Genomic DNA, 13652 nt, shown 5'->3' with positions numbered 1-13652 from the left:
CCCTGAAGAAGCCGAATCGCTCGGCGAAACATGTAGAGAAGCAGGTCTATAGTTTTTCGGCAGGAAGGGTAGATAGAGGCATACAATAAAGTATTAAAGCATCAGAGTGCAGCCTCCCCCCCCCCCTACCCCGGGGAATACATGAATGCACATGTAAAATACGCATCAGCAGCAGATACAATCACCCTGGAATCTACCCAGACCTAAGAGTATCATATATCTGTGTAATCTAAGGATTCCAATAAAGATTTAGTATAAGATTTAGTTTAAGTTATATTATCAGAGAGGTTGCAGACACACGCTCTAGGTCCAAGAGACCAATTACATTTTTCCGTTCACTAAAAATAGCGTGGTAACCTCCTGTGGGATCTTATTGTTTGTTAACAATATCCTCCTGAATTCTGGGCACGAAAACAAAATACGTTTGTGTGCAGGAGGCCTTAGGCGGCAGGAATCGCTAGGTTAGCCCCGTCCACATCGCGCGGTCCTGATGAGGAGACGGAGAGGCGATGTCACCGATGTCAGGGCAGTGACAGATGATGCAGTGCATGCGCAGGAGGCCTTTGGCGGCAGGAATCGCTAGGTTAGCCCCGTCCACATCGCGCGGTCCTGATGCTGAGGAGGCGGAGAGGCGATGTCACCGATGTCAGGGCAGTGACAGATGATGCAGTGCATGCGCAGGAGGCCTTAGGCGGCAGGAATCGCTAGGTTAGCCCCGTCCACATCGCGCGGTCCTGATGAGGAGACGGAGAGGCGATGTCACCGATGTCAGGGCAGTGACAGATGATGCAGTGCATGCGCAGGAGGCCTTTGGCGGCAGGAATCGCTAGGTTAGCCCCGTCCACATCGCGCGGTCCTGATGAGGAGACGGAGAGGCGATGTCACCGATGTCAGGGCAGTGACAGATGATGCAGTGCATGCGCAGGAGGCCTTTGGCGGCAGGAATCGCTAGGTTAGCCCCGTCCACATCGCGCGGTCCTGATGAGGAGACGGAGAGGCGATGTCACCGATGTCAGGGCAGTGACAGATGATGCAGTGCATGCGCAGGAGGCCTTAGGCGGCAGGAATCGCTAGGTTAGCCCCGTCCACATCGCGCGGTCCTGATGCTGAGGAGGTGGAGAGGCGATGTCACCGATGTCAGGGCAGTGACAGATGATGCAGTGCATGCGCAGGAGGCCTTAGGCGGCAGGAATCGCTAGGTTAGCCCCGTCCACATCGCGCGGGTCCTGATGCTGAGGAGACGGAGAGGCGATGTCACCGATGTCAGGGCAGTGACAGATGATGCAGTGCATGCGCAGGAGGCCTTAGGCGGCAGGAATCGCTAGGTTAGCCCCGTCCACATCGCGCGGTCCTGATGAGGAGACGGAGAGGCGATGTCACCGATGTCAGGGCAGTGACAGATGATGCAGTGCATGCGCAGGAGGCCTTTGGCGGCAGGAATCGCTAGGTTAGCCCCGTCCACATCGCGCGGTCCTGATGCTGAGGAGGCGGAGAGGCAATGTCACCGATGTCAGGGCAGTGACAGATGATGCAGTGCATGCGCAGGAGGCCTTTGGCGGCAGGAATCGCTAGGTTAGCCCCGTCCACATCGCGCGGTCCTGATGAGGAGACGGAGAGGCGATGTCACCGATGTCAGGGCAGTGACAGATGATGCAGTGCATGCGCAGGAGAAGGCAGCTGCTCTGGCAGGGGCCCGGGCTGATGGCCCCCGATAGCTATGCCACTGATTGTAGTCTGGATGTGGTCGTGTCTGGCTAATCAGTGCAGAAGCTGTTTCTACGCAAGTTTGATAGAGAAACATGTAAATGTCATTGTCCTGTCAGCCATGTTTGCTCACCTTATCTGTTTTTGCCTCTGCAGTGATGACTCCTACATCCGGGCTGTATATGACCTTGCCAATCTAACCCAAGTAAGGATTCGAACCTTCCCGTATCACAGTGATCTTATTTGGCACCTAAGCCCTCATGGATTCCGCTTTCGCAGAGCATGCCAGATAGCGCACCGTCACACCGGTAACCACCAGCATGAAGTCATTTACATGTGGGGCACTGGGGGTTATCCCATGATTATTGTAAAAATACAATCTAGTATAAGACATGCTCTTTCTAACAAAGCTGGAACCAGCCCCAGACCTCACATGGATCCAGAGATCTCCAAATTCATTGCTCTGCTAGATTTATATCAAGCTGCATCTCAAGGGGAGTGTATGTTCTGCTGCAGCTAAAGGGGCGTGCCGATGCTCTCCCTATCAGAGCTCAGTAGGCGTGTCCATGCTCTCCCTATCACAGCTTAGTAGGCGTGTCCATGCTCTCCCTATCACAGCTCACGGGGCGTGTCCGTGCTCTCCCTATCACAGCTCACGGGGCGTGTCCGTGCTCTCCCTATCACAGCTCACGGGGCGTGTCCGTGCTCTCCCTATCACAGCTCACGGGGCGTATCTGTGCTCCCCCTATCACAGCTCACGGGGCGTGTCTGTGCTCTCCCTATCACAGCTCACGGGGCGTGTCTGTGCTCTCCCTATCACAGCTCACGGGGCGTGTCTGTGCTCTCCCTATCACCGCTCACGGGGCGTGTCAGTGCTCTCCCTATCACAGCTCACGGGGCGTGTCTGTGCTCCCCCTATCACAGCTCACGGGGCGTGTCTGTGCTCTCCCTATCACAGCTCACGGGGCGTGTCTGTGCTCTCCCTATCACAGCTCACAGGGCGTGTCTGTGCTCTCCCTATCACAGCTCACGGGGCGTGTCTGTGCTCTCCCTATCACAGCTCGTGTCAGTGCTCTCCCTATCACCGCTCACGGGGCGTGTCGGTGCTCTCCCTATCACAGCTCACGGGGCGTGTCTGTGCTCTCCCTATCACAGCTCACGGGGCGTGTCTGTGCTCTCCCTATCACAGCTCACGGGGCGTGTCTGTGCTCTCCCTATCACAGCTCACGGGGCGTGTCTGTGCTCTCCCTATCACAGCTCACGGGGCGTGTCTGTGCTCTCCCTATCACAGCTCACGGGGCGTGTCTGTGCTCTCCCTATCACAGCTCGTGTCAGTGCTCTCCCTATCACCGCTCACGGGGCGTGTCGGTGCTCTCCCTATCACAGCTCACGGGGCGTGTCCGTGCTCTCCCTATCACAGCTCACGGGGCGTGTCCGTGCTGTCCCTATCACAGCTCACGGGGCGTATCTGTGCTCCCCCTATCACAGCTCACGGGGCGTGTCTGTGCTCTCCCTATCACAGCTCACGGGGCGTGTCTGTGCTCTCCCTATCACAGCTCACGGGGCGTGTCTGTGCTCTCCCTATCACAGCTCACGGGGCGTGTCTGTGCTCTCCCTATCACAGCTCGTGTCCGTGCTCTCCCTATCACAGCTCACGGGGCGTGTCAATGCTCTCCCTATCACAGCTCACGGGGCGTGTCTGTGCTCTTCCTATCACAGCTCGTGTCCATGCTCTCCCTATCACAGCTCACGGGGCGTGTCAATGCTCTCCCTATCACAGCTCACGGGGCGTGTCTGTGCTCTTCCTATCACAGCTCGTGTCCATGCTCTCCCTATCACAGCTCACGGGGCGTGTCTGTGCTCTCCCTATCACAGCTCGTGTCAGTGCTCTCCCTATCACAGCTCACGGGGCGTGTCAGTGCTCTCCCTATCACTGCTCACGGGGCGTGTCGGTGCTCTCCCTATCACAGCTCGTGTCCATGCTCTCCCTATCACAGCTCACGGGGCGTGTCCGTGCTCTCCCTATCACAGCTCACGGGGCGTGTCCGTGCTCTCCCTATCACAGCTCACGGGGCGTATCTGTGCTCCCCCTATCACAGCTCACGGGGCGTGTCTGTGCTCTCCCTATCACAGCTCACGGGGCGTGTCTGTGCTCTCCCTATCACAGCTCACGGGGCGTGTCTGTGCTCTCCCTATCACAGCTCACAGGGCGTGTCTGTGCTCTCCCTATCACAGCTCACGGGGCGTGTCTGTGCTCTCCCTATCACAGCTCGTGTCCGTGCTCTCCCTATCACAGCTCACGGGGCGTGTCAATGCTCTCCCTATCACAGCTCACGGGGCGTGTCTGTGCTCTTCCTATCACAGCTCGTGTCCATGCTCTCCCTATGACAGCTCACGGGGCGTGTCTGTGCTCTTCCTATCACAGCTCGTGTCCATGCTCTCCCTATCACAGCTCACGGGGCGTGTCTGTGCTCTTCCTATCACAGCTCGTGTCCATGCTCTCCCTATCACAGCTCACGGGGCGTGTCTGTGCTCTCCCTATCACAGCTCGTGTCCGTGCTCTCCCTATCACAGCTCACGGGGCGTGTCTGTGCTCTTCCTATCACAGCTCGTGTCCATGCTCTCCCTATCACAGCTCACGGGGCGTGTCTGTGCTCTCCCTATCACAGCTCGTGTCCGTGCTCTCCCTATCACAGCTCACGGGGCGTGTCCGTGCTCTCCCTATCACAGCTCACGGGGCGTGTCTGTGCTCTTCCTATCACAGCTCGTGTCAATGCTCTCCCTATCACAGCTCACGGGGCGTGTCTGTGCTCTTCCTATCACAGCTCGTGTCCATGCTCTCCCTATCACAGCTCACGGGGCGTGTCAGTGCTCTCCCTATCACCGCTCACGGGGCGTGTCTGTGCTCTCCCTATCACAGCTCGTGTCCATGCTCTCCCTATCACAGCTCACGGGGCGTGTCCGTGCTCTCCCTATCACAGCTCACGGAGGAGGAGGAGGAAGAGGGATCATTTCGTAGGGTTTCCGGACAGTCATTCCCAAGTGGCTCCGAGGGTGGGTTCCTGCACCCACAAACCCAAGGTACACAATTTTCCAGCCAGGGCACAGTTCTGGAGGATGAGGATGAGGAGGTGGAGGAGGAGGAGGAGGACCCATGTTCACAGCAGGGTGGCACCCAGACCAGCTCATGGCCATCACTGGATCCGGCATTAATTTCCATTGAAATGTATTACTGCATTGACAGATCCGGTCTTCCAGTCTGCGCATGCGCAGACCTTTAAGAATGTGAAAAAATAACTACTGGATAATTTTTTCCGGATGACACTGGAGAGACGGATCCAGTATTTCAATGCATTTGTCAGACGGATCCGGATCCATAAACAAATGATATCCGTTTGCATACGGATTTCCGGATAAAACGGAACTGCCTGCCGGAATCCAACAACGCTAGTGTGAAGGGGGCCTTAGTCCAGTTTGGCTGTCCCCACTAGTCCTGAACCAGTTGAGAAAGGTAATTGTCTTTGGTTATTGCCAAGAACCTTTTTCCTTTATAAGATCCTTTTATTGTCTCTGTAGTTATACAACAAAGCAATCAAAAAGTTGAATGTCCCCAAAAATAGTAATAATGATAACGACAAGTTATCCCACATGAAATAAGCCCTCACACAGCGCATTCATTTCTGTGAAGCACCTGTGGCATCAAAATGCTCACTCCACCCCTTGATAAGTAACCTGAGGTGTGCAGTTCCCAATACGGGGTCACTACGGGGTTTCTGCTGTAGAGGTCCTTACAAAACCAAACAGCAAATCCACAGCTACTCAGTCACGTATGACCCCGGCCTCTGAATTTTTTTGATAAGTAAGTGCATTGCAGAGTTATTACCACATTAAACGACATGCAAAACTACGCTTGGACAAAAAGGTGAAGTGTCTGGAAGGGGTTAATAATTAGCCACCATTTTCAGATGCAAGTTAATGGTGGCATCTTATGCCCTGTAAATGTCAGTGTCACGACGGACGTGCACTCAGTATAAACGATAACACACCAACCAGGCTCTGGACGAGAGACAGGGGAAGGGTCACCTCCTAGCTAATCCCTGACCTCTTTCCCTGCACTGCTCAGCCCACCTACAGACCTTAAAGGTAGGTGTGCTGTGTCCACCAGCCTGGACTAACAAAACCCTGAACTCCCTGAGATGGTGAAGTGGGGAGATAGGAGCAGCCTGCTCGCACAGAATCTGGATGGGCTAGATGACACAAACAACCAAACTAGAAATGCCACTTATCTCTGAGAGCAGGAACTGACAGCCAACCTTTCCTCCAAACTTCCCAGACCAAAATGAACAGTATAATCCGCTCAGAGCACTTAGCTGGAGGCCTTTTTAACAAATGACTCCACCCAGTGCACCTGATGAGAGGCGGATCCAGCACGGCACTAAAACAAATACTAAACTCGTGCTGCTATCCTGGCCGACCTCCGCACATCGTCAGAGTGGGGCATGACAGTCAGGCACCGGATAATGACAGTAAACTGTTTTTATGCATTCTCTTTATAATCTAACAATTATTTATACTGCGATACAGAGTACCGGTAATGTTTCCTGAGTACTCACGCACCCACTGCGCACCCGAACTTCTGGGTTGTGGGTGTAGATGAGCAGCTACAACACTTCCCATAGTGCTGCAGCCCGAAATGTCAACGCTTGCTACACCCTTCCCAAAAACGCTGCCCACTACAACCTTCCCTGGGCCAAAGACGCTGCCCACTACACCCTTCCCAAAGACGCTGCCCACTACACCCTTCCCAAAGACGCTGCCCACTACACCCTTCCCAAACACACTGCCCACTACACCCTTCCCAAAGACACCTCCCACTACACCCTTCCCTGGGCCAAAGACACTGCCCACTACAACCTTCCCAAAGACACTGCCCATTACAACCTTCCCAAAGACACTGCCCGCTGCAACCTTCCCAAAGACACTGCCCGCTGCAACCTTCCCAAAGACACTGCCCATTACACTCTTCCCAAAGACACTGCCCACTACACCCTTCCCTGGGCCAAAGACATTTCCCACTACACCCTTCCCAAAGACATTGCCCACTACACCCTTCCCAAAGACACTGCCCACTACACCCTTCCCTGGGCCAAAGACACTGCCCACTACACCCTTCCCAAAGACACTGCCCACTACACCCTTCCCTGGGCCAAAGACATTTCCCACTACACCCTTCCCAAAGACACTGCCCACTACACCCTTCCCTGGGCCAAAGACACTGCACACTACACCCTTCCCAAAGACACTGCCCACTACACCCTTCCCTGGGCCAAAGACATTGCCCACTACACCCTTCCCAAAGACACTGCCCACTACACCCTTCCCTGGGCCAAAGACACTGCCCACTACACCCGTCCTAAAGACGCTGCCCACTACACCCTTCCCTGGGCCAAAGACACTTCCCACTGCACCCTTCCCTGGGCCAAAGACACTGCCCACTACACCCTTCCCTGGGCCAAAGACACTTCCCACTGCACCCTTCCCTGGGCCAAAGACACTTCCCACTGCACCCTTCCCTGGGCCAAAGACACTTCCCACTGCACCCTTCCCTGGGCCAAAGACACTGCCCACTACACCCTTCCCTGGGCCAAAGACACTGCCCACTACACCCTTCCCAAAGACACTGCCCACTACACCCTTCCCTGGGCCAAAGACACTGCCCACTACACCCTTCCCTGGGCCAAAGACACTGCCCACTACACCCTTCCCAGGGCCAAAGACACTGCCCACTACACCCTTCCCAAAGACACTGCCCACTACAACCTTCCCAAATACACTGCCTACTACACCCTTCCCAAACACACTGCCCACTACACCCTACTAATGTTTCCTCCAGAACAGCTTTGATATGACAGAAAGCAGAGTCCACGTAACCTGCTTGTGGATCAACATCACATGGGTCTGACATCACGATTATTTGGGCAAGGATTTTGACAGAGGGGAGGATGGGAGGTCTGGTCCTCAGAGGACGTAGTCTCCACAGAGGGTGTCGTCACATGACCACTCCCGATCTCCGGAGCAAGACAGAAAAAGTAACACAAATACAGCCTAATTCCAAATACAACCCTAACCCTTAAAACAGGGCGTCAACCGGTAATAGGCAGGGGCCTGTCAGTCAGACCACCCATGAGTGGTGAGTGGTGGTCCCAGTGATCGGATTCTAGTAAAATTCCGCTGATGCTGTATATGACCACAAGTATTTATTGTGATATTTTTTGATCCATCAGATAAAGTGATTGAGGAGAGGAAACTGCAGTTACAGAATGAAGAAGAATTGGAAAAAGTCCGTCAGAAGCGACACCCAGATTTTCTGGACATTCTTCTCTGTTCCAAGGTAGGCTTGTTAGTAACTGGTCCTGGAAGTGGAAGGAGCTCTGAAGAGTTAGACATAACGCTGCTCAGTCATTGAGATGTACCCCTGGATGCAGCCGGCCATGTCTAGAAGGACATCCAGTATCCACATTCCCTATCAGCAGATTGTTCTCTTATATATGGTGACAGAAAGCATTGCCTTCACCTCCTGCTATGTCTGATGTTCTTCACCCTCTGAAAACATATCAAATAAATACTTAAATATAAATTCCAGCATTTAAGCGCAGTGCATTATATTCCGTATATTCTGCTCTATAAGACGCACCTAGGTTTTAGAGGAGGAAAATAAGGAAAATAAATATTTTTATCAGACCTCAGATAAGACCCCAATGTTAATCAGATCTCAGATGAGACCACCAATGTTAACCAGACCTCAGATGAGACCCCCAATGTTAACTAGACCTCAGATTCGACCCCCCCCCCCCAAGGTTAATCAGACCTCGGGTGAGACTTCCCCCCCAAGGATTATCAGACCTCGGATGAGACCCCCCAAGGTTAATCAGACCTCGAATAAGATCCCCCCAAGGTTAATCAGACCTCGGATGAGACCTCCCCAAGGTTAATCAGACTTCAGATGAGACCCCCCCCAAGGTTAATCAGACCTCGGGTGAGACCCCCCCCCCCCCCAAGGTTAATCAGACCTCAGATGAGACCCCCCCAAGGTTCATCAGACCTCAAATTAAACCCCCCATGGTTAAGCAGACCTTGGATGAGACCCCCCCCAAGGTTAATCAGACCTCGAATAAGATCCCCCCCAAGGTTAATCAGACCTCAGGTGAGACCCCCCCCTAAGGTTAATCAGACCTCAGATGAGACCCCCCCCCCCCCAAGGTTCATCAGACCTCAAATTAAACCCCCCATGGTTAAGCAGATCTTGGATGAGACCCCGCCCCAAGGTTAATCGGACCTTGGCTGTGACCCCCCAAGGTTAATCAGACCTCGGATGAGACCCCCTTCCCCAAGGTTCATCAGACCTCGGATGAGACCCCCCCCCCCCTCCAAGGTTCATCAGACCTCGGAGGGCCCCCCCCCCCCCCAAGGTTAATTAAAACAAACTCACCTCTTCTGCTCTGGGTAGCGACGCCACTCAGGAGGTTCAGCATGCTGTTCCTGCAGAGCTGCACTCTGACCTGATGCTGTCAGGACACAGTGCGGTACCTGGAGAAGATGACTAGGGAAGATGACTAGGGAGCAGTGAGTAAAGCCAGCACCAGGGGCGCTGCTCCCTGGTCCTACTATACTATTTGCTGCTATTTCTCCCCCACTTTAGGGGGTCTTAGTGAGTCTTATAAAGCAAAAAATACGGTAGGTGAAAGGATTACATTCTGAGTGCATTTTCACTCTACCAGCATAATTGTGATCTGTGACCCGCACCCTGAGGGAGACTTATCAAAGTTGGTGAAAAGGAAAACCGTTTTAGTTGCCCATAGAAACCAATCAGATTCCACCTTTCATTTTCCCTAGGAGCAGTGGCGTACATAGAGAAGTAAGGGCCCCATAGCAAGAATCAAACCAGGCCCCCACACAGGACAGAAGGGTTTCCGCCTAAACCCCTTTCAATGACCTTTGGGACATTCTTTCCACTGCCTTATTTGCTAAAAGTTGTTCCTTTAGAGGGTAGAGTCCTGACCAAGTGTTCACCTCCAGTAGAAGAGGGGATGATCCCAAATGGGCCCCCTCTTGCCCTTTTCCCCATAGCAGTTACATGGTCTGCCTCTATGGTAGTTACGCCCTTGCATAGGAGCTCTGAAAAATGAAAAGTGATATCAGATTGTTTGCAATGGCCACTAAGCCAGCTTTCCTTTACACCAGTTTTGATAAATCTCTGCCACTGCTTCCCTCCCAGCTGGAACATCACAGATCCACAGGAGAGTCAAGGCAAGCAGGCAGGGATCAAACAGGTAGCCGAGTCCAGGAACACAAGTACGAGTCAGGAACCTTAGCAGGACACAAGGACCTTGACACTGAGGCATCTGGGAAGGGGGCGGAGCCATTATATATGTGCAGGAGGGCTACGATTGGTCAGTGAGGTCACATGACCTAACCCATAAAGCACAGGAAGTGACGCGTGCCGGGCCTTAAGGAAGTGCTGCAGGGAATAAGCAGCGAGCATGCTGTGGTCAGGGCTGAGAGGAAACTGTGGAGCGGATCCCAGAACAACAGAACCTACACAGACAGAGCCCAGGACTGGTGAATGGGAAGCACTGGCCGCAGATCACCGCTGAACACGGCGCCCGGGACTGCGGCAGTAAGCAGGGGAACAGCGACGCACAGCAACCACTGTTACAGTACCCCGCCCCCCTTCTTTAGTCCACGACGCTAACACCACAAGTATAACAAATTGGAGACTCCAGTAAGGAGTCTAGCCTGTCCTGGAGTCCACAGGACAATAAAAAAGCAACCCTGTCCAGTTGGGGGCCGGGTTATATGGGGTAGCGGCTTAATTAGTTAATTACTAATTAGGATACTTAGGCAGAAATTTTTTTGTTCAATACCCCACTTGTGCTGCTGTTAGGACGAAAGGGAACGAAGTGCGCCATCTTTGAGAACCGGTCCACAACCACCCAGATAGCTGTACATCCGGCAGAAGAGGGCAGATCGGTAACAAAGTCCATGGCAGTGTGTTGCCATGGGGCGTCAGGAACTGGAAAGGGTGGTTTGGTCCTGGAAACTTTATTCTGAGCACAGACGGTGCAGGCAGACACATAATCACGCACATCCTTAGACAGCGTGGGCCACCAGTAGTGGCGAGACAAAAGTTCTGGGGTCTTGCGGATCCATGGGTGACCAGCCAGTTTGGAGTTGTGCCACCAAGTTAGAATATGTTTTCTCTTGGCAGATGGCACAAATGTCTTCCCAGAAGGGATGTCTTTTACCAGGACCGGAGCCATTATGATCAAGCGAGCAGGATCTACAATGTACTGGGGCTCCTCCTGCTGGTTAGAGAAGTCAAATGACCGAGATAGAGCATCCGCCTTGATGTTCTTCTCAGCCGGGCGAAAGTGAAGCTCAAAATCAAAACAGGAGAAGAAGAGTGCCCATCTGGCTTGGCGAGGGTTCAGACGTTGGGCCGTCTGCAGATATGTAAGGTTCTTGTGGTCGGTAAAGATTATCCGGATGCTGGGCCCCCTCCAATAGATAATGCCACTCCTCCAAGGCAAGTTTTATGGCCAGAAGCTCTTTCTCTCCTATACAGTAATTACTCTCAGCAGGGGAGAAGAGCTTGGAGGAGAATCCACATGTAAACATCTTGCCCTTGGAACCTCTCTGTAGTAAAACAGCACCGGCTCCTATGGAAGAGGCGTCCACTTCTAAAAAGAATTGGCAGGAGACAACGGGATGACGCAGAACAGGTGCAGAAGCAGGAGTAGCAGCGACTGGCGACCCTGCAGTAGCTGGAGAAGAGATGGCATCCAGACGAGCAGCAACATTTTGCATAAACTGCATTATAACATCCTGACGTTTGCTCTGGCGCCTCGCTTCATGTAATAATTCCTGAACGACAGGCTTGGGGTGACCAGCGGGGACCATGGCCTCAGTGTACTGTCATGAACCAGCGGGTGTGAACCCACTGTGCCATGTGTCCTACCTCCTGTAAGGGCGTTGTCTAAGTGAACCCCTCGATCTTCACAGTACCCCTGATGGTGGGGATGGACTTTCCCGAGGGGAACAACAGGTCGCTACATCTTGAGGAGGATTGGCACACGAGGCAGCTGGTCCAGGCGGACCAGGAGGTACCTGAGCAAGGTACCAGAGGTACAGGCGTTGTCAGTGGGCTGAGTCGTAACCAGGAGAAACAGTGCAGGACCAAAGGATGAGACAGAGGCGAAGTCAAACAAGCAATAGGTCAGGGCAGGCGGCACAAGTACAGGTCAGGCAACCTGGGTCGGCAACAGGAGAGTCAAGGCAAGCAGGCAGGGATCAAACAGGTAGCAGAGTCCAGGGTAATATCAGAAACCTTAGCAGGACACAAGGACCTTGACACTGAGGCATCTGGGAAGGGGGCGGAGCCACTTATATATGTGCAGGAGGGCTACGATTGGTTAGCGAGGTCCCATGACCTAACCCATAATGCACAGGAAGTGACACGCGGCGGGCCTTAAGGAAGTGCTGCAGGGAGCAAGCAGCGAGCATTCTGTGGTCAGGGCTGAGAGGAAACTGTGGAGCAGATCCCAGAACAACAGAACCTACACAGACAGAGCCCAGGACTGGTGAATGGGAAGCACTGGCCGCAGATCACCGCTGAACACGGCGCCCGGGACTGCGACAGTAAGCAGGGGAACAGCGGCGCACAGCAGTATTCAGAGCAGTGAAGGAAGCTGTGTTGGATATGAGTGGGGGAGGGGGCTTCTCCCAGCACTTAGACTTTGACTAAATGGATGAGTTAACAGGTCTTCATTAGGATTGGAACCCCAGGAGTTACCACTACAGACCTGGGAGACGTCCTGAGCTGGAAACAAATGCAGCTAGCATCTCCTAGCACAGGGGTCTGCAACCTTTAAGACATAAAGAGCCACTTGGAGCCGTTTCCGAAGGAAAAAAAAACTGGGAGCCGCAAAACCATTGCGACATTTAAAACAAATCTAACACTGCATATATTGTTTCTTACCTTAATGCTATATACAGGATCGTGCAGTCAGCTGTCAATCTGAAGGAAAAAAGGACTTTTTCACTTAACAATGTAAAATATATTTTTGCAAATTAATAGCTAATTAAAATATTTAATTTACCTTTACCAGACCCCCCCAATCACGTGCCAGTAATACCAGACCCCCCCCAATCATGTGCCAGTAATACCAGACCCCCCTCCAATCATGTGCCAGTAATACCAGACCCCCCTCCAATCATGTGCCAGTAATACCAGACCCTCCTCCAATCATGTGCCAGTAATACCAGACCCCCCTCCAATCATGTGCCAGTAATACCAGACCCCCCTCCAATCATGTGCCAGTAATACCAGACCCCCCCCCAATCATGTGCCAGTAATACCAGACCCCCCTCCAATCATGTGCCAGTAATACCAGACCCCCCTCCAATCATGTGCCAGTAATACCAGACCCCCCTCCAATCATGTGCCAGTAATACCAGACCCCCCCCCCAATCATGTGCCAGTAATACCAGACCCCCCCCCCCAATCATGTGCCAGTAATACCAGACCCCCCTCCAATCATGTGCCAGTAATACCAGACCCCCCTCCAATCATGTGCCAGTAATACTAGACCCCCCTCCAATCATGTGCCAGTAATACCAGACCCCCTCCAATCATGTGCCAGTAATACCAGACCCCCCTCCAATCATGTGCCAGTAATACCAGACCCTCCTCCAATCATGTGCCAGTAATACCAGACCCCCCTCCAATCATGTGCCAGTAATACCAGACCCCCCTCCAATCATGTGCCAGCAATACCAGACCCCGGTCCAATCATGTGCCAGTAATACCAGACCCCCCTCCAATCATGTGCCAGTAATACCAGACCCCCCTCCAATCATGTGCCAGCAATACCAGACCCCCCTCCAAT

The 13652-nt window shown here is 53.1% G+C and overlaps 1 protein-coding gene across 1 annotated transcript in view; it reads left to right on the top strand.

Annotated features, from left to right (window-relative positions):
- The window catches only part of LOC120997515 (cytochrome P450 4B1-like), a 114066-nt gene that overhangs the window by 55617 nt on the left and 44797 nt on the right, over window positions 1-13652 (top strand). The window contains exons 2-3 of the mRNA XM_040427595.1: window positions 1824-2012; window positions 7989-8095. Coding sequence (XP_040283529.1) covers window positions 1824-2012; window positions 7989-8095 — 296 coding nt within the window. The remainder of the gene's footprint in view (window positions 1-1823; window positions 2013-7988; window positions 8096-13652) is intronic.

Source organism: Bufo bufo, chromosome 4 (genome assembly GCF_905171765.1).
Source record: "Bufo bufo chromosome 4, aBufBuf1.1, whole genome shotgun sequence".
Taxonomy (NCBI): domain Eukaryota; kingdom Metazoa; phylum Chordata; class Amphibia; order Anura; family Bufonidae; genus Bufo; species Bufo bufo.
The sequence above is the reverse complement of the archived record's forward strand: the minus strand, read 5'-3'. Positions and strand labels throughout refer to the sequence as shown.